The sequence below is a fragment of the Acomys minous genome (assembly GCF_964271855.1).
Source record: "Acomys minous genome assembly, chromosome: 11".
Classification (NCBI taxonomy): Eukaryota; Metazoa; Chordata; class Mammalia; order Rodentia; family Muridae; genus Acomys; species Acomys minous.
The window spans coordinates 101,849,986-101,871,011 of record NC_140492.1 but is presented as its reverse complement, the minus strand read 5'-3'; the positions used below and the strand labels follow the sequence as shown (position 1 = coordinate 101,871,011).

The window sequence follows — 21,026 nt, the reverse complement described above, 5'->3', positions numbered from 1 at the left end:
ATGTTTGCTTAGCCTGCTCAAAGACCAAATTAGTTCCTAATACTGACAAAAATAAGTAAAGTTTTGAGATTTGAAAAATACTAACTACTCCATGTGGTGTTGCTGGTCTGTAATGCCAGATTTTACAGAAAGAGACAGTAAGATCGGATCATTAGTTACATAGTAAATTTGAAGCTTACTTGGGAATGCATAAGACTCCCTTGCACTAAAAAGTTGTCTCAATATTACTATCAAAACAAAATGAATATACAAGCCCTATTGTTAGCAAGTAGGTTACCAACAGATATAGCAAAATAAGGGCTATATACACAGAATGCATAAAGTATTCCTTCTACAGCCTGTGCCTTTTAATTGGAGTGTTTATATCATTCACTTTTAATGTGCTGGTATGAATGTGCTGATGTCAGTCTCATCTGTTTGTGCCTATCTTCAGAATAATTAAATCTTTTTAAAAAAAATAGGTAAAACATATTTCTAACCTCATTGGGTGTAGACTTTCAATTTCACATTTCTTACATTTATAAATCCAGGAATAGAGATGAAAATTGTCTAAGCATTTGGGAAGGTAGGATATAAGATAGCCAATCAAGAAAATTAATTTATATCTGGAAACAGACATAGTCATGAAGGGCAAATTGTTTTCTAACTTTATTAATAAAAAATAAAAGTTAAGCTAACAAATTGTTTAGGTTAATTAGATATAAATTGTAAAATTAAGACAATTAGTAAAGATGTGGGATTCTTTTCCTAATTATTTTTTTAAGAATTATGTAATTATCTAGTCTCTGTAGACATGAGGAAACAGATGAAGACCACCTCAAGGATACAGAGCCTCACATGACAATGAATTTTTTTCTAAAAACCAGCTTTTAATTAGATGTTTAGCTGCTGTTAAATTCACCTTTTTGCGTTTTAAAATGTTTACTTTCTCTTTTTCTCTACTACAGCTTGAAATTTTGACAAACTTGGCAAATGAAGCCAACATATCAACTCTTCTTCGAGAGTTTCAGGTTTGTATACACTACTAATTATAATTTCTAAAATATGTTCAATCTTAAGTTAAATATGCCTCCTACTCAATCTAGAAATATGCAGTTGCACAAATAAAACAGATTTAGGAAAAGGCCAGCAACTTGGGATTTTCTGCTTTTGATAATAAACATTAGCTGCAAATACATGATGTAAAATAAACAGCCTTGCATGTCCTCTTCTGTTTCCATGGCGCTGGAGAGGCTCTGGCTCATCATTTGTCTCAGAATTCTGTTTTCTATCCACACCGCCACCATCAGCTGTCCTTTCTACTCTGAGAGCATTTTTTGTGCCTGCAAAAACATGTCTTTTGTTACCCCGGTGGCCCCTGTTTAATTGACCAGCCTCTGTTTTAGATTCTGCCCCTTTAACTTAAGCAGTATTACCCGAGTGCTTAAAAACAACTGTGTGGGGAGTGGCGACTCCAGTCTGCTGGTAAAGGTGCTTGCTTCTGACCCTGACAGCCTGAGTTCCATCTCCGGGACCCACGTGGTGGAAGGAGAGAACTGATTTTGTTTAGTTTATTTCACTGGCTTTATGCACTTGATGATGAAAGGATCTACTCTGGAGCCTTCATGGAATTGCACAATGGCAGAAAACCTATGCATTGCCAAGAATTCTATGTCCTATACAGCAACACTGGAGTTTCTACCATTTATTAATTTGATGAATTCTGTTGCCATGATTCTTCCATAAGCCCACACTGAGTTTCTTTTTACCTTCGTATGGACACCATGTTTCCTTTTAAATGTCGGTTCTCGACCTTCCTGATGCTGTGACCCTTTAGTAGTTCTCATGTTGTGGTGACCCCAACTATACATTATTTTTGTTGCTACTTCATAACTGTAATTGTGCTACTGTTATGAATTGCCATGTAGATATGTTGAGAACCACTGTTTTCAACTTTATCACTTACATTGTTCGGGAGCATTAGAATGTTACTGCATGGCCATGATTCCTTTGTTCTTACTTCGGTTCCAGAACTTCTATGATGTTTATTTTTCCTAGAAAAATCCATAATAAAATTAAAATACTGTACAGTTGTCTTCATGTGGACATGCCAGAAAGTTGGGCTTCTGAGTTGGGCTGGAGATTGTTGATTGGGTTTTACCTTTCCATCACTTATATAATCTGAGTTCAGCCCAACTGTTGGCCTTTCCTGTGTCCCTTGTCCTTCGTCTTGTCTCCTTTCTGTTCGTGTCTAGCACCCCAGCACAGCCGGAGGCCAGCTTTTGTGTTCTCTGCAGCAGTGAGCAGTGGGTGGGCAGCTCTTGTAGGCTTTGTTCATCTATTTATTTCATTTACTGTGATCATGTTGTGTAAGATCTTCTTTTCAGTGGAACTTCCAAACACGTTCTTCCTTTATATTTATTTATAATTTGCTTATAACTGGTGAGTAAAATATGGAGTTTCCGGAACAACTCAAGTGCATTCTTTTTTATTATAGCAATTAAATTATGTATTTGGAGCAGTTTCAAGTCTACTTTGGTTTTTACTTTCATGAAACCAGAAATTTCCACTTGTCTCTTCAATATTTAGCTGTCTCCTGAGAATTTTCACTTAATTCCTATGTTGTTTGCATATCTTTTTGTTTTTCTTTGAATTCTCATTTAGATAACTGTTTTAATGTATTTTTTTTTTAAAGATAGCCATAGAATTAATTCTGTATTGCATACTTAGAATTGAGGTTAGGATTTTTTTAAAAAAAGGAACTATAAAAGCTCGAGTCTTAATTAGGAAAGTTGTAACCAAATTTACAAAATAAATAAGATTGTCAGGAACAACCTTTTAACTTTCTTTTGTAAATCATATCTATCTTTAAGTTTACAGTAATGCACATCTATACTGTGTATTTAAGGAAATTCTGTCCGATGCTGCTCTTGATTGACTTTGTGAACTAGTATGTGCAGCCTCAGTGAGATAGAACTCACTTAGCTATTAGACCTTCACTGTCATTAAACCGTACCGGTGGCAGATTGTCGATTACCAGCATATTGGTCCTTTTTTCCTTTTCTTGGACTTTTAGATTTAGTGTCTGAAGAGGTGGCCCCTTCTCTCCATGGGCTCACCGGTCTTGCTGGTTAAATGAGCTGAAACCTCCACAGAGCATGCTCTTAGCGTCTTTCCAGCCCAGCTCTTGAGCTGATTGCTGTCTTTGGGTGATGTTCCCTAAGCTCTGTTTTGGAGCCATTTGCTGCAGTGAATGACTGGCTTGAAAATGTACCTTGGCTATAGAGGAAGCACATTAAATAACAAGTGAAGAAAGAAGTTAAGCAGGCATCCGGGCCTCTTTTTGGGCTTATGAGGAGATTATTTATTCTGAATTCTTTTTGTCTTGACAAAGGTATCAAAAATGGGTTTTGATTCACTTGATAGTGTCAAAATTGAAACAAATCAAACTTTTTTTAGACCTACGTGAGAAGCCAGGACAAACAGTTTGCAGCGGCCACTATTCAGGCGATAGGCAGATGTGCAACTACCATTACCGAAGTCACTGACACTTGCCTCAGTGGCCTGGTCTGCCTGCTGTCCAACAGGGATGGTAAGTTCACAGCTTCAGCTTATTTTTACATTCTTTATAATTGGATAGTCTCATAATCTTTTATATACTCTTTCGGGGTTTTTTGGATATCAGTATTCTCACAGTAAGTAGCAACTTTATTCTTGATTTGAATGAAAATTCATCTCAAGAAATAAATTAGATAATTAACAGTTATTTGTTTTGCCTTTCCTAAGACAATTTATCTTACTCATTCAGTAAGCACTGCCTTATGCCCTTTCTGCAAGGTTCTCTGTGACTGTTTCTTACTGGCTTGGAAGTCGTGCATACTGTTGCTTCACCTGCAGAGGGTGCTAGAAGCAGGCAAATGAGTTTATAATGTGAATGGTGGCTGGGCCCTCAGCCTTTTAGTAGTCCAGAAGTTCACCCAGTGCTTGCCATGAGCTAGCCTTACAAGCCACAACAGTGCACAGGTGCACGTGTACCCAGATGCTGTTTACGTGTTCTCAGGAACGGTATAGAAAATTCGTCATCCAAATCTTACACTGTTCTGTGCTGAAATGCCAGTTCTTTCTGTGGTCGTGGTTTTCGAATAAAATGAGCCAGCTAGAGAAAAGCAAGCTAATTACTTCTTACCTTTAGAAGATTTTTATTATAATTGTATAGTGGATTAAAGTGAGTGTTTGCTTAGAAAATGTATAAGCTCACTGAATGTATAAATCATTGAAATTATTTATTGATTTTTTTATATATAACTACATTATGTATGGATAGAGATAACACTTGAGAAAGCACCTATGAAGCCAGACTTAACAACAGTTCATTGTATTTGCGTTTTGCTTGGAGAATAACTGGTTATAACAATGATCAGTTTATTCATAGACCCCCATATGCTAGTGTGTTGTGGGAAGTACTTGTAATGGGGAGCCCATGATAAACTGAAACCAAGCAAACATAAAACACAATTTATTCCTCAATAGCACTGATGTGTGTGTGTGTGTACCCATTAATTACAGTTTAAAGTACAAACTTTTGGTTGCTAGAATATTTTCCTATGTAGATATTAAAACTCAAGTTTTACCAAATTGACAAGGAATGAAATTTCTAAATATTCTGCCTGTGCAGGTAAATGAGAAAAAGTAGTGTGATAAATGGTGTCCATGGTGTCTGGCTCACTTGGAGCAGTGACATTGTCTTGTCTGTTTCTAGGTTACAGTCTCAAGTACGACTTTAGAAACACTTTTCATTTTCCTGTATCTTTGATGATAACTTTCTAAGGATTGCAGAAGGTTTGCTAGTATGATAGTTGTTTTAAGATCTCTTTTTATTAAAAAAATCTTTTAGAAATTACTGAGAACACTGACAGTCTTTTTAAATACAAAGCATAGCACAAGTGTCTGCCCACCTATTTTTTAGTCCTTTTTTTCTGATGAGAAATATTTATATTAATTTTAAAGTAATTATTTCTGCCACGTACTGGTTATTTTTTTTAAAGTTTATTTTCTTGGATTTCAAATAATCTTTCAAAGCAGGCTTGAAGCTTGCTGTAAAATAGCCCATTATCGGTGTGAAAGATTAATTTGAAAAACAGATTTCATAAGACTCTTTAGTTTGAGAAATTCACATTTCAATTGACTTAAGATAATTTAATTGCCTATGTAGTTTATTTTAGGCAACATATTAACAGAATTTGTTTGTCTGAATAACCTTGTTGGCACCTACTATAAAGTAAAAGAATTAGATTTGAGATTAGTTTTCAATTTTGTCTATTTTTTTTATAATTCAGTAAGCATTTAGTGAGAATTTGAATCTGTAGAGATATTTAATAAATGTTGAGTAGATTAATAAGATATTCATTTAGCTTGTAAAAGTCCCTGCCTTTATGGCACTCACATTTTGATGGAAGGAGATAATAACATAAAATAAATATGTTACAGTTTTCCCGTCACTTCTCTTACTCTGTTGATGGCTATTTGTGTCTATGTAGAGCTAGGCTGCCTGCTTGGATGCTAATGCTCTCTTGAGTAATTAGCCAGCCTGCCTGTGCCCCAGATACCTCATCTGTAAAATGAGGGTGACAGTAGACTCCTAGATATTGCATGGTTATGCTTTGTTGAGGACAGGGGGGAAACTAGAAAAGGCCCAGAACTACATTTGCTTGTAGTTATAGAATTTTCTAAGAGTTCAAAGAGTATATTGTAGGTGCTTAGCTTGAGTTATGGACAAAACCATACAGTTCTAACTCTGCTTTCTTATTAATCTTTAAAATGACATATTACAGGACAAAAATAAAATGTAACATTTTTGTAAATTAAAATCTTAGTATTCTGCATTTCTGGTGGAGAAACACACTGGTGCTGAAGTCTTTCAAAAACCATCAGGTAACATAGAGTGTGGGTTTACTCGAGGGAATGATAGGGAAAGAAGGCAAGACAGGCGCTCGTGGTGTGCAGGGCAGTGCATCACCGTTGCTAGGTACTCTCTAGTAAGTGAGCCTGACTTCATGTGGAAAAGGGGACTTTGCAAACATCTCCGTTGAGAGTCTAGAGACAGAGCGATTCTTTGAATGGTGGTGTGATCTGGGGTCCCTGGAGGGGCTGATGACTGTGTAAGCAGAAATCAAAGAATTGAGTGTACCACGGAAGGCAGACAGCTCCTGGAAAATGGAAAAATATAAGACATGGGTTTTCCTCTGCCCCTTCAGAGCCCTGTTATCACCTGTCTTTTTGGACTCATAAGACCCATGCTTGCCTTTTGAGCTGGAACTCTATAGGATAAAACTCTGCTGCTTTAAGCTGTTTGTAGTGGTCTTTGACAACAATAATTGGAAGGTAATTTAACAGCAGTAGATACATGATGCCAAGTATATATTTCAATATAGTTGAGTCTGTCTCAGCATATGTATAAATTTGTTATATGATATTTTTCCTATTTTAGAAAGTGGTATAAATTATATATTTATATATTTTAAAACTACTGGGTTCTTTAAGACCATATTTAGAATACTTTCTTTGCAAATTAATTATATACCCAATCCTGGATTCTTTAAGGGTGTATTTAGTATATTTTCTTTGCATATTAATTATTTACCCAAATATAGTTTTCCTTGTAGACTCGGAAGTGATGAGACAAATTACTTGTATAATTTATATGTAGCTACCTTGAATTATATTTGTTTCCTCTTAGCACCCAGCAGTGGTCTTGCATACAATAGCATTTGCTCATAGTTATACAATATTCTAAGAGTTCAAAGGGTACTGTAGATGCTTAGCTTAAAATGTGGACAAAAATCATATAAACTCTACTTCCTTATTCAAAAATAAAATAAAAATAAGTGAAATATATATTCTAAAGATATAATATTTACATTATATTCTTTTTTTCTTTTTCTTTTTCTTTCTTTTTTTTTTTTTTTTTGGTTTTTCGAGACAGGGTCTCTCTGTGTTAGCCTTGGCTGTCCTGGACTCACTTTGTAGACCAGGCTGGCCTCGAACTCACAGCGATCTGTGAGGCCTCTGGCTCCCAAGTGCTGGGATTAAAGGCGTGCGCCACCGCGCCCGGCTTTACATTATATTCTAAAGCCTTAATATTGAATATTAGTTCCCTAATATTTATTAATTTACTCCCAGAGAAAAAATATAGTTTGAAATAAGTGTATTTACTCATGAATAGGTATAGTAAAATTTGTTTTATATTCTTAAGTGGTATTATATTTCAATAAAAAAAAATCTAATAGTACAAATTGTGATATTTTTGTAAAATTAAATCTTTGAAGTGTATGCCAGAGAATTGTCTAATGTCTATGAAATTCTTAATGTTTTTAAAGTAAAAATTCTGCATAAAGACAGCATGTCCTCTTTTTTCTATTTTTGGGGCATCTGTGGCATTAATAACAGTTTATGGATGCCTCAGTTGGCCAGTACTTGCCGTACAAGCAGGGGGCCTGCGTTCAGATCCAGCAGGCAGGGTGGCATGTGTCTGTGCGCCAGTTTGGGAGGCGAGGACAGAAGGATCCCTGAGGCTTACTGGCTAGACAGTGTCGAATCAGTGAGTTCCAGGCTCAGTGAGGGACGCTATCTCAAAACGTGTGGAAAATGACCAAGAAAGACACTCATATTTGGTTTCTGGCCTCTGTAAGTCTGCATGAATGCTTGTACAGCACATCTACAAACAAACAGTCCTACACGTTCTCACATGGACAGCACAAATTAATAGTTCATGTAACAGTTACTCTGTAAGGTCAGATGCTTGGATACTGTGATGTCATGTGTCTCTGCTGGTGCCACCACAAAGGTGGCTACTGATCCGCCTCTCCTCTTGTGAATCTGCTCCGTTGTCACTTACAGAGCAGTTGTATTAAATAAAGTCCCTGCAAGAAGCAGGTGGAGTGCTTGAAGGGGGTGATTAAAGGGAGTTCCTGAAGGAACTGTTTACAAGGTGTGGGCAGGTTAGGGCAAAGGATAAGAGACCATCTGACTCCTATCGACTTAACAGTATGAGAAGCCACAAAGCATTCTGGATGATGCCTCTGCATGCAGGGCAGCCTCTGAGGGTACTAAGTTGGGTAGGTAGGCAGGCAGAGGGATTTACAGCAGACGTGCAGGCAGGCAGTTTGTAGTTGCACTCACGTTGGCACGGAAATGAAGAGTTTTTATGGGGATTCTATTCCTGCCACTCCTAATCCTTACTGTTTTGAGTTTCTGGGTACATCTCTTTGGCAGAGTTTGGTGTGGTCATCCTCCTTCCTTCCCTGTTTAGTGTAGAATAGGGGGAAATGTTAAGATGGCAGGTGTTTGATTATAGAGGCATTCTGGCTGAAAGGCAAAGCTACCATCCACTGTGGAACGGGGTGTAACTTTTGCTCAAACTCGAGACAAGGACTGTGAAAGCTAAGAGATAGCTACAGAGGCTAGAGATTAAACTGAATTCTGCATAAGACACATTGGCCGCAAACACTGAAGAGTATGCTCATAATTACAGTTTTTGTGTATTTAAACTGTTAAGGATGCTTTGCTGATTGAAATTTGCATTTTACCAGGCAGATTGCAATTGAATTGATTATACATATTTAATGTGGTAATCTCTGTGTCTTTTAGAAATAGTTGTTGCTGAAAGTGTGGTTGTTATAAAGAAATTGTTGCAAATGCAGCCTGCACAGCATGGTGAAATTATTAAACATATGGCCAAGCTCTTGGACAATATCACTGTGAGTATCCCTGTATTTGTGAACTTTACTCAGGAAAGTATACTTCGTTTAATGGTTATCCCAAAGTGTAATGGTTCACAGAGCTCTGATGCCCCTCCCCTCTCTCCTGCCCTCCCTCTCTCCCTCTCTCCCTCCCCATCTCTCTCTCCCTCCTTCCCTCCCTCCCTCCCTCCCTCCCCCCTCTCAGATTTATTTAGTTATTATGTATACAGTGTTCTGCCTTCATGTAAAGCCTGCAGGCCAGAAGAGGACACCAGATCTCATTATAGATGGTTGTGAGCAATCATGTGATTGCTGGGAATTGAACTCAAGACCTTTGGAAGAACAGCCAGTGCTCTTAACCTCTGAGCCATCTCTCCAGCCCAGATTGCATTCTCTTAAAGGATGGATTACAAACCTGAAGGAGAGACAAGGAGAATGAGCCCAACAGTGCTGTGTTGAGATTAGGTGGCACCATCTTGGTGGGACTTAGGTGTAGATAGATAGATATTAAATAAATAAACATGTATGCCTGACTTTATGTGCCATATGTGAGTCTCCACTGTGTGTAGATCAAGACCAGCCTGGCCTACATTGTGAGTTTCAGGCCAGTCAGGGTTACAACAGTGAGAAAAAAAAGTCAGGAATTTCTCAGATTCAGAGAGGCTTTAATAAAATGATGTGCCAGTACCATGCAACTTAATTTGAGTGTCCACTGTAGAGGACATATACATCGACAAGGATGTGAGATAGGTCCTAGTAAGAACCATGGCTGTAACAACTAATGAATATGCACAGAAAACTCCACATGGGGACAGTTTGGAGCTACATACACAGAAAAGTATATGTGTCCATTTACATACATAGTTAAGTGTAAGCAATAGTTGGTCAGTGTCATCCAAAAGCAGTCACTCAGAGACAGTGGAAGGACAGGGTCATAGTTGAATTCCGACTGAGAACTAAAAGCCCTGAGTAATCTTAGAGGCATGCGTGGATTGGGATGTAACAGAGATCTCAGCAGAAGAAAGTGGAGGGAAGAAAGTGATTATTTTGTGTTTTAAAAGTACCAAGTTGAAAGTGTAGTATCCTTGTGAAAACAGTGGGTTTGGGTGGGGAGAATTTCTATATTTTTTTAATAGTTGATGATAGAGAAGTTTGCAGTTGTGAGAGGAGAGCAGGAGGTGTGGTAGCCTCAGGTTGTGCGTGCTTATCCAGGACGTGTCTGAGGTGCACGGAGGCAAGCCTTGGACTTCCTCGGGAGAAAACTTTGGGACTCAGCAATGTCCTTGTTCGGTTGTTGGGCGCTTGTGCCTGCTTTCTGTGGGGCAGGAGCGTTGGCCTATTAGCCGCTCAAAGGCCGCCTTGCAGTCTGTACCGGGAAGCTTGCTTTTGATGTTTCTTTTTGTCAGAAGTTAGTCATTTGCAATCAAAAGACCTTAATCAAGTAAAAGGTTATAAAATAAGGCAGGGGGAGAGATACATAGCAGATGTGAACAGAAAGTGACATTTGATGTTAGTTAGAAATGCTTCATGAAAAGGAACATTGTAAAGTGGGAGAGAGCTAATTCACAGAGGAACTAACAAACGCAGCCCTGTTCGTGGAAAACACGGTGATATCCTACCATATGAGAAGCAGAGTCTACTGAGAATGGGAGGGGGATCGATAAAGTGGTCTCGCAGGGGCTCTAATATGCTGTTCGCGGTTGTATACGTGTATGTGAGTGTGAGATGTTGGGTATAGTAGACGGGCACACAGGTGCTGAGGAAGGGAGTAATACAGTGATTTAGTAGATACACACAAACTCTCTTCAATAGCTAATGCCCGTTCTGAGGGGTGAATCCATTGAATGTTTTCAAAGTGTCGAAAAATGTATTTGGATATAAAGGGAACTTTGATTTTACATATTTTTACCTCAAACAATAAAGTTAGATCATTTTACAGAGCATTAAAACACTTGTAAAAATGTTTATATATATGTGCATTTATGTGTTGGGTTGGAACCTAAGACCTCACACATGCTAGGCAAGCATTCTACCCCTGAGCTACACCCCACTACTAAAACTGTTCTTTTAGATCAAAGAAGGAATTTATTGAATAAATGTAGTTTTTCCATAAAACAAACAAAAGAAGATGGAAAGATAGGTTAGCGGTTAAGGGCACTTGCTGCTTTTCTATAGGACCTGAGTTCAGATCCCTGGACCCATGTTGGGCAGCTCCCAGCCTCCTCCTGTAACACCAGCTCCAGGAGTCTGACACCCTCTTCTGAACTCCATGTGTACTTGCGTATGTGCCATACTTAGGCACACATGCATGCGTGTGTGTGTGTGTGTGTGTGTGTGTGTGTGTGTGTGCACATATACAATAAATGAACTTACAAATCTTAAAGAGATCAAAATTCAAGAACCTAGAATCTTGTGTAAGAACTTTGGGAAGGGAAGTGGGGCAGTGCAGTGGCCCTGCAGGGTTACCATGCTCGCTGCCATGGTGACCTGAGTTGGATCCACGGGATGGAAGGAGAGAGCTGACACATAAGTTGTCCTCTGACCTCTCCATGTGTACATGTTGGCAGCCTCCCCAGTCCCTGCCTCCCAAGAATAAAGAAATACAAAAGAAAACAAACAAAATGGTAAAGGAACAAAATGAAACAACATAAACACCTAAAAAAAATCATGCTTGAAGAGTTCCAGTTGCAAAAAAAGTTCAATCCAATAAATAAATGGTAGACGTAGGCTTATAAGAAGGTAATCGAACAGGACCCCCTTCCTGGTAAAGCAAAGAAGCAGCTAACTCTGAAGCATAAATGGTTACTGAAATAATTAGAAGAGTGCTCCATACAGTTGTTCATGCCTGGACTTTAGGAGGTGGAGCCTGTGCTGAGGTATCGCTGTCCATGAGACATATGGAAGGAAGCTGACAAGGACAGGTGTCTCACAGAACACTAAACATGGTCAGAAAGAAACAGCGGAGTGTGGTGAGGGTGGAGCAGAGAAAAGTTTGAGTCAGAAAGGGATAGTCTCAGGCCTCAGGACTCCATTCTGGTCATGAGAGAGATTCACATGAACAGCAGCCTCGAGGAAGTGGGTGCAGGGGAGCAGCTTTATTAATCTACCCAGGCTTCTGGGAAGCCTAACAGTGAGCAAGCCAGCCTTAGAAGCAGAGCCTAAAATGGGACCTCTCCTCCTGGCTCTGCACTTTGAAATGCAGGGGCAATGCCTAAATCTAGCGATTTCAGGAGAAGCCAGCCTGGCCCAGGAAAGGCCAGAGGACAGTACTGACATGTTCACTGAGGGCCTGACACAGCTGTGAGGGCAGCATCTTAGGCTCCAGTGCTTCCCTGAGAGGAGCCATACTAGAGCTGAAAGCCAGACCTCCCTCACCCTGGATACCCCCCTTTTTTTTCTTCCACCAGGAGAAGTGAAAGGAAATGTGGCAGTGTAGTGAGACTTAGTGTGGGGCTCAGCAAGAAAGAGCCTGTACCCTCCATGAGTGGACAGGCTGTTGTGGAAACAGCAAGAGGCAGGGAGCCATTGTGTTGTGGAAGCAGAACAGGGCACAGAGGTGTGGATCTGGATTCCATGAGACCCATGGAAGTAAAGTTAGGTAACTCCAACCATGGCGTGTGATCCATGTGGGCTTAGAGAGTGGCGTGTGATCATGTGGGCTTAGAGAGCGGCGTGTAATCGTGTGGGCTTAGAGAGCGGCGTGTAATCGTGTGGTCTTAGAGAGCGGCGTGTGATCCGTGTGGGTTTAGAGAGTGGCGTGTGATCCGCGTGGGTTTAGAGAGTGGCGTGTGATCCGTGTGGGCTTAGAGAGTGGCGTGTGATCCGTGTGGGCTTAGAGAGCGGCGTGTGATCGTGTGGGCTTAGAGAGCGGCGTGTGATCGTGTGGGCTTAGAGAGCCCCTTTCTAGGTCTCCACCTTCCTTTGTCTCTTCCCAGTGGTCCAAGGGGATTCAGAGGTTCAGCTTCGCACCTCCAGTGCTGCCACCACCACTGATGAGCCATGACATGTGGACAACTCTTTGCCCGTGTTGCTGCCCCAGTGTCCTTACATTTCCAGTGGAATTAATGGTGGAGCCTGTGGCATACTGTTTTTGTGAACGTCTAGCTGAGCAGTTAGCTAGTTGTGACAAATTGTAGATGTGCAGATTTAAAAGGAGAGAACATTGATAGATTTTGTCATTAAGACTGATTCCATTGCTTATTTAGGGAGTAGCATAGTTGAAAATATGAAGACTAATGTTTACGTTGTCTTGCTTTTTGAGCTCATCCAGATTGAAGAGGTAATGGCTGTTGCAGTCACCTTGTATGTCCTGTTTGTGACCAGGTTGTCCTTTGGCGTGTCCTTTATTTGTAGCGAGTTCTGCTTTTCCAGTAAAGTTGCTCTAGACTATACTATGCTAAACTATACTACCTGTGAGGATTGCTCTGGTGGGATTCTGCATAATGTTTCCTAGGACAGGTGTCATGAAAGAACCCGTGGGATGTTACTCTGGAAGGGCAGCTGATAATTCTGAAGTCGCACATCCTGCACATTGGCCTGGAGGCCTCATTGCATGCTGCCGTTTCACAGTCCCGTCTGCTTGCACCCTGACACTGTAATACAATTCAGATCTAAATTTCAGTGCATGTTGAGCCCAGATACAGACGATTGGGATCCAACTTGCTGTTAGTATGCAGCTTGTTTAGATGTCTACTGATTCTGCCTTTGACAAATTTAAATAAAATTGATGATTTTGCAGGATTTACTTCAGACTGTTGCCCAGTGCAGTGGGCTGTTGTTGAAACACAATAGCTTTTAAATTGAACTGCTGATAGAGTGATCTGTAAAATCTTTCTAGATGTCTCTTTATAACGGGGGGGGGGGGGGGGGGGGAAGAAATCATTTGTTTTTGCAGGCAAGTTAATGGGCTAAAATGGCAGCGGCAGCTACCTTTTCTTAGAAGGCTTGAAAAGTGCACTTAACCGTTTTCTCAGGGCATTTAGAGTAAAGAATAGTGCACAGTCATTTACTGTCCAGTTTGTCTTTGAGAATATTGAAAAGCAGAGGACTGTGTAGGGGTGTGTGTCTCTGTGTGTGTGTGTGTGTGTGTGTGTGTGTGTGTGTGTGTGTGTGCGCACACGCGCGCGCATGCGCGCGGGGGGCGGAGGGAGAGGGAGAGAGAGAATATTATTAGTTCTCTGTTCTGTTCATTATGTAAGTGAATAAAGCTGGGGAACAAGAGAACTGGTTTTTTGTTTTGGTTTTTTTGGTTAAGTGGTTTTTTTGTGTGTGTGTGTGTTTTGTTTTCCCCCAGTTTTAGTTGTGTGTGTGTGTGTGTGTGTGTGTGTGTGTGTGTGTGTGTGTGTGTGAGAGAGAGAGAGAGAGAGAGAGAGAGAGAGAGAGAGAAAGGATTGAATTCGAAGATCTTATTCCACCCAAATGCATAAAAATATTGGCCTTGTTAGTTTTAAGGCTTTATTGTCGGTTTTGGTCTTTGAGACAGTCTCATGTAGCCCAGGCTGGCTGGGATTCCTGCCTGCTTGCTATCTGCTGGGTGCTGGGGCTGTAGGCAGGAGTTTCCATTGCCTGGCTTCTGAAACTTTTGATAAGATACTGTTACCAAGAGTTTGCTAGTTTGCTATAATATTTTTATTATTTCTTTTTATAAATAAGTTTCTACATTTTAAAAATGTTGGCTTGGGAATTTGTAAATTCAGTTCTAGAAAATTCCAAATGTTAACCCTATTACTCTACCATCTTGACTTTTCTCATTGTTGGCATTGATTTTTAATTCTTTCAAATGTTACTATGAATACTTGGAGTATTAAAATACTGTTGTTTTAATCTTAATATTCCCACATGTCTGAAATGTTTCAACACCTCCATTTTGTGGTTGCAAAAGAGAATTTTAAGTATGTTGCCAAAAGAAAATTACTTAAAATTGGACAATAAATTATCTTATGTTGCAGAATTCTGATTCCTAGAGCTTCAGTATATAATAAAATATTTAAGAAAAACAAATCTAGCATAACTGAGCTCTGAGATGCCTATATATTTTCATTTAGAGTACCTCTCATTATAGAAAGCCACTTGAATTGCTCCAGGCTGGGAACTTAATGCTCCACTCAATTACTATTCTTTAGTTCAATTTAAAGTAATAGATTGGGAGTAAGGTCTTAATGCAGTGTAACCTTTGGAACATTAGAAATAACCTCTTTCTTTCCAGAAATCAGTATACAGTAAGGGTATTAGTTTTATCACACTGCATGAATAGATTTGACATAGCCCTTAGGCCCTTTTATATTGCATAAGTAGACTGATTTCCTCTCAGTCACTAAGTTCAGTTTAAGCATGAATTAAAGTTGATGCTGTTACAATGTTACGAAATACGTACTTCATATTTGCCACTATTTTTGATGATCTCCAATTTTGCTGACTCAGTTTAGACATAATATTTTTATATTATATCATTATTAGGAAACAAATATTTTAAAGGAATTTGACATGGCTGATATTGTGATAAAATTGTAGCCATGGAAAGATTCTCATTCTTGCCTTCTTCCTTTGAAGTCACACTGTGACCATCTGTGATGTTCTGCAGGAAGCAGTGACACTTTGAGGCCTTGTGAAGGGACTTGATGAAAGGCGTGTTGTCTGTTCTTGTCAGGCTACCTACCACTTACGGCAGCCATCAGCTTTCTCACTTAGTATGAAAAGCATATTTTCTATGCTAGGTGAAAATGTTCACAGGAACTAATTTACATGCCCTCTCAAATTCCTTTTGGAATAAGGGAGGATACAAATAAGCAGATAGTAATAAAACTAATTTGCATACTCTAAAATGTTGGCCTTAATGGTTCTGATGGAAGGTTTCCAATTTGTAGCAAGGCAGCAGTTTTTAGGAAAACAAATTATATTGAAGTGTACTTTATTTTAAAAAATTATAATACTAAAGTACGGTGTAGCCCACTTCTGTCGCAGCAGCATGAAGCAGTGACAAGAACAAGCAAAGGCTGCAGCCACCCAGATTTGGTCTGGAATTTGCTGGACTCCGAAGGGACCTAGAGTCTAGACAAGTAGTTCTTACTTGTCTAATTCTTTCCAGGGCATTTCTTTGAAACCCATTTAAAATTTTTTATTTATATAATGTGTTGTGGGGCATTTTACTTGCATGTGTGTCTATGAGCTCACGTGTACTTGGTGCCTGTGGAGGCCAGAGGTGGCGTCCAATCCCCAGGGACTGGAGTTAGATATGGATGTGAGCTGCCGTGTGCCAGGTGCTGGGGCTCAGACCCAGGTCCCGTCGAAAGAGCAGCCAGCACTGTTAGCCCCAAATCAGCTTTACTGAGATGACCTTTGTGTCTGTACTGGGTAACTGGAGCCGACCTTCAGTGTGGGAGCAGCCCCTAGATGCAGACGTTCAGTGAGTGAGCAAATCCACGACACCTTCGCAGTGCTGAGCTTTCCTGTCTGATGTTGAGCAGTGTGGCCATCCCATTTCTAACAGTGTGATCTGCTTCTCATTCTAGGTTCCTGTGGCTAGAGCAAGCATTCTTTGGCTAATTGGAGAAAACTGTGAACGAGTTCCTAAAATTGCCCCTGATGTTTTGAGGAAAATGGCTAAAAGTTTTACTAGTGAAGATGATTTGGTGAAACTGCAGATTTTAAATCTTGGAGCAAAGTTGTACTTAACCAATTCCAAACAGGTAAGAGACTGAGCCTTATTCTGCCTGACAGGCGCGTCCCTTAATCCAGCCCAGCCCGAGACCTTCCCATGAGTCACCCTGCACTCAGCTACCCTGGGCCCTGTTTGCGCAACCACGAAACTGCTCGGGGAATTTCGGAATTTGTAGAGGTGTGTACTACGATCTGAGGAGGTCGGGCCTTCGACAGTTGTAGTTCATGAGGGCGGGTCCTTCTAACCGGCATCTGCAGACTTACACATAAGCTGTTCATTATTCTTACCGTCATTTTATCACCATGCCCTTTTCTTCATAGTGGCAAGTAGCCAGTACCTAGATAGAGTCCTCCATTTGGAAATTCTAAACTGTGTTCAGGGTCTTTTTACTCAGTGAATTTGAATGCAACTTTGGGTGCACTCTTGTTTTTCTTTGAGCTAAATCTTCTTCATGACAGCTTTGGAACACCATTTCTGAAGTATGCTGCTGTGCTTTAGTATGACGCTTCCAGATGACTTCTGTATATATTACTACTTATAGTCAAAATGCAATGATTTTTAAAATAATTTTAATATTTCATATAGTTCATTATTTTTAAATGATATAAAATTAGATGTTGTGTCCTGTGGATTTGTATCCTGTTTCCAGTATTACTCCCTCCTTTTTCTTTTTCTTTCTTTCTTAACTTTTTTTTTTTTTTTTTTTAAAGAAAAGGTTGGGAAAATTACTGAGTGAAAATTAGCACTAACAGGTAGTTTTATACACCACCATCTTGACAGTAATTTTTAGTTATGTGGTTCATAACCCAGAGACTGATGTGATTGTTTTGATTGAAATATAAGAATATTTCTACACGTGTTTAGTTTAGCCATCTTTACAACGGAGTAGGTAAGAGCAGCCAGTGTTTAGAGCCAGCTTTCCACAAAGTCCTCAGACTTATTTGTAGACCTGATTCCCTGGGATCTTGATAACCCATTGGAGCTCTCCAGAGTTTTCACTGAATTGTGTAAGCTGTGTGTGTTTGTCTGTGTGTGTGTGTTTGTGTGTGTGATTTATTATTTATCTGTGTGCATAGAGAGTAGTTGAGTAATAAATTTTGCTTCTTCAGAATGTTTATACTTGCTGCTAGGGAAATGCCGGGAACCAGCTAAGTTCTTGCTGTACAAGCTTGAGCACCTGATTTTGATAGCCAGAACTCATTTAAAAATAAAAATTAAAAAGACTGGTGTGTCAATCTGTGCTTATAGTCCCAGCACTGAGGAGGTCAAGACAGTAGCTCCAGGGCTACCTGTTCATTCAGCCTAGCCTAATTGAATTGGTGAGTTCCAGGTGAGCGAGACCTCACTTTAAAAAGTCGAGAGGTGTGTGTGGAGGTGAGGTGGCTCCAGGGTTTGAGTCTTGCCACCAAGTCTGACAGCCTGTATCTGAGCCCCAGGACCACATGATGGAAAGAGAGCCAAGCACTCAAGATGCTACCTACCTCCACATCAGTGTCACCCCGGCTCACACTTGCTGTCTCTCTGCTTCTTCTCTTCCTTTCTTCTCTTTTCTTCTGCTCTCCTGTCCTCTCCCTTTCCCAGCCTCCTCTGGCCCCTCCCCTCCTCTCCTTCTTTCTCTGAATGAATGAGTAAACAAACAAACAAACAGAAATAAATGGAAATTTCTGAGGACAAACAAAAGTAAAGTGGATGGCTCCTGAGGAATAGTGCCCGTGATTGACCTCTAAACTCTACAAGCCGTACTTGTTTATCCTCACAGAACGAACACACACACACACACACACACACACACACACACACACACACACACACACGCATGCACACAAAACTCCAGTTCAAAAATAGATGATTGGGAATATATAACAAATTTTCGAGAAGGAAAAACCAGTAGAAACCCAAGCTATTCTGTCACATGTTAGGGTTTGTAGGTAAGCATTTTGAAGCAATGTTAGAAATTTGATTAGTGATTAAAAAGGGAAGCATTCTCATAATGAGTAAAAAGATAAGTATTTGGAGAGAAATATAAATTATTTTTAAGAAATCAAATAGAATTTATGAAACTGGATGGGCATGGCACACACCTTTAATCCCTGCCCTGCAGCAGCAGAGGCAGAGGCAGGTGGATTCTCTGAGTTTGAGGATATGCTCATCTACATAGTGAGTCCCAGTCCAACCAGGGCTACACGGTGAGGCCCTGTCTTAGAAATGAAAAGTAATCCAGTACTGACAATACAACATTTGGAAAATGAACATCCTTCCTGTGGGGAGGCAGGCTGACCCAAGGCTTTCTTGGAGGCCCTGATGAAAAGACAAAGGGAGCTTCAGTTTGCTGTCTTTGCCCAGGAGTGAACTGGCAAGACCAGTCTAGGGCTGGAGCCAGCGCCTGGAAGGAGCTAAGGTTTCTGTTCCTAAGAACTTGGCTTTTCCTCCTAAAGAGTTATCAGTCCAAGGCTGCTGTGTGCTCAGTCTCTGATGCTCTTGAGATGCCCTGTGTTCCCTTTGTGCTTGGTTAGACTACGGCCAGCTGCCCTATTCTTCCTCTGCAATCAGTATATAAAACGCTCTACTTCCTAATCTTGCTTGCTATAAGACATACCATGTGCAAGACCCGGCTGTTTTTTTATCTTCTCTGTCTTCTGTCCTCTTTATTTTCTGATCTCCTGGTCCCCTCTGAAGAACCTACAGGTCCAGGTCATTTACCATTTACTTTGAGGTGTGTGTGTGTGTGTGTGTGTGTGTGTGTGTGTGTGTGTGTGTGTGTGTGTGTGTGTCTGTCTAAGGATTGAACCCAGGGATTCAACCCGTGAGGTAGTATATATAGTCTACTAGCAGAATTATACAGCTGCTTCATGTGATATTTTAAAATCTGACATTGTATGGCTTAAAGCTCCTTTATGTTTTTAAATCTGTTACAATATGACTTGAAATTTTTATTTATTTTTTCAGGACTGGAGAAAACTCTTTATATTCCATTTGTATTTTTTTAATTTTAATTTTTAAAAATCATGTCACAGCCTGATCCCAGCTCTTTCAGTTGAAGCTTTTTCTTAGAATCCTTGGGAAATCGGTTTATTTATTTTTTTCTTCTCTTGGAATTTCATACGTATATGCAGTGTGTTGTGATTATATTTTCTCTCATCCTCTTCCTTGGCACCTTTTTTTGGGGGGGCGGGGCAGCAGTTTCTAATCTGCTGTGTGTGATGACTACCCTAGAACCGTGCGGCGTCAGCAGTGGGAGCATGCACAGTGTGAACAGGACATTACTAATACACTGCAGGCTTTCTCACAGGTCAAAACTGTGCCTGACACTTTGCTCAGTGGTTGGACCAGGACTTAAAGTAACTTAGCCTTTTATTATGCAGTGTTTGTTTTCTTAAAAATCATCCTGCTAAACAAAAGCACACCACACCTAGCATGGGAATTGCTGGGCAGATGGAGCTCAAATCACAGTGCTCAAAAAGCTATATGTTTTTCAAGTGAGGACCTAATAAAAAACAAACCCACAGTTTTCTATGTAATGGTTCTTAAGAAATACCTAGAAATCATCATGAGTCCAGACTCTGAAATGAAGCCGAGGCTGCGTGAGGAAGCATGCACTGATGGCTCTGCTCTTCGGTTAGATGTCGGTAATGAGAGTCGCCTGGAGTCAGGAGGGAAGATGCATGAGGAGCGAGGCTCACAGCATGCAGATGTCAGCATCTGAGGTAGATGTCTGAGGTGCATGTTTGCTGGGTCCATTTTTCTGCTTTCACCCACTCTTTCTTGCAGAAGAAATCATACACAAAAGTTACATTGGCCCTGAATTTCTCTGGACCATGGCATCTGAATTAGAGCAAATGCACATTTTCAAAACAAGCAGTGGCACAGTGCTGACAACCTACTCTGTGGGACTGTGGGGGTGAGATGAGACCATCCTGGCTCACGGTGCTAACAGCCTCCTCTGCGGGATTGTGGGGGTGAGGTGAGGGCATCCTGGCTCACGGGCTCAGCCCATGGTGCTTCCTCATTTTCATTTGAGCCCAAGGTTCACATTTCTAGTCAACTGCTAGATTTTTCTTAGGGGAAATGACTTCATAGTAAGGGAAAAAGTTCAGCTACCAATAATCAATCGTTTCAGGAAGAAACCCACACAATTGGGCTTTTTCTATTACAAAAAAGTTGGCGTAATCCCTCTTTTGTTAGTTAGTGGAGAACAGAGTTAGATAAAAATACCCAGTGGACAACAGTGTTGGGGTGTTCATAAGGAAATGGTGTCAGTGTGTGTGGAAAGCTAAAGACTTTGTGCTTGCTATAGTTGCTGATGTCTAGAATTCTTGGGACAAGGCATGAAGACTCAGCATGGGTTTGGTTAAAATGGTTAACAGCAATTCAAAGTGAATAAAGGGTACTTAAATTTGGAATACTGTCTTGTAGAGGAGTTTTAATTCCTTGCCTGCTTTGGCAAGAAAGCACATCCAAAGACCTAGGTCTGTGTGATTTGGCTGGAATACAGACATGCCTTTAATCCAGGAGACAGAGGCAAGCAGATCTGAGTTCAAGGCCAGCCTGGTATAGAGCGCATTTCAGATAAAGAAAAGCTTAGGTCCAGGCGGTACATGCCTTAATCCCAAACAATGAAGGTAAGTTAGTTTGTAGAAGGAAGAACCCATGTT

At 40.3% G+C, this 21,026-nt stretch overlaps 1 protein-coding gene across 2 annotated transcripts in view; it reads left to right on the top strand.

Annotated features, from left to right (window-relative positions):
* The window catches only part of AP3B1 (adaptor related protein complex 3 subunit beta 1), a 208,584-nt gene that overhangs the window by 93,929 nt on the left and 93,629 nt on the right, over positions 1 to 21,026 (top strand). For both annotated transcript variants that reach the window (XM_084800657.1, XM_084800656.1), the window contains exons 12-15: positions 948 to 1,010; positions 3,439 to 3,571; positions 8,626 to 8,735; positions 16,226 to 16,402. In XM_084800657.1, the coding sequence (XP_084656783.1) occupies positions 948 to 1,010; positions 3,439 to 3,571; positions 8,626 to 8,735; positions 16,226 to 16,402 (483 nt within the window). The remainder of the gene's footprint in view (positions 1 to 947; positions 1,011 to 3,438; positions 3,572 to 8,625; positions 8,736 to 16,225; positions 16,403 to 21,026) is intronic.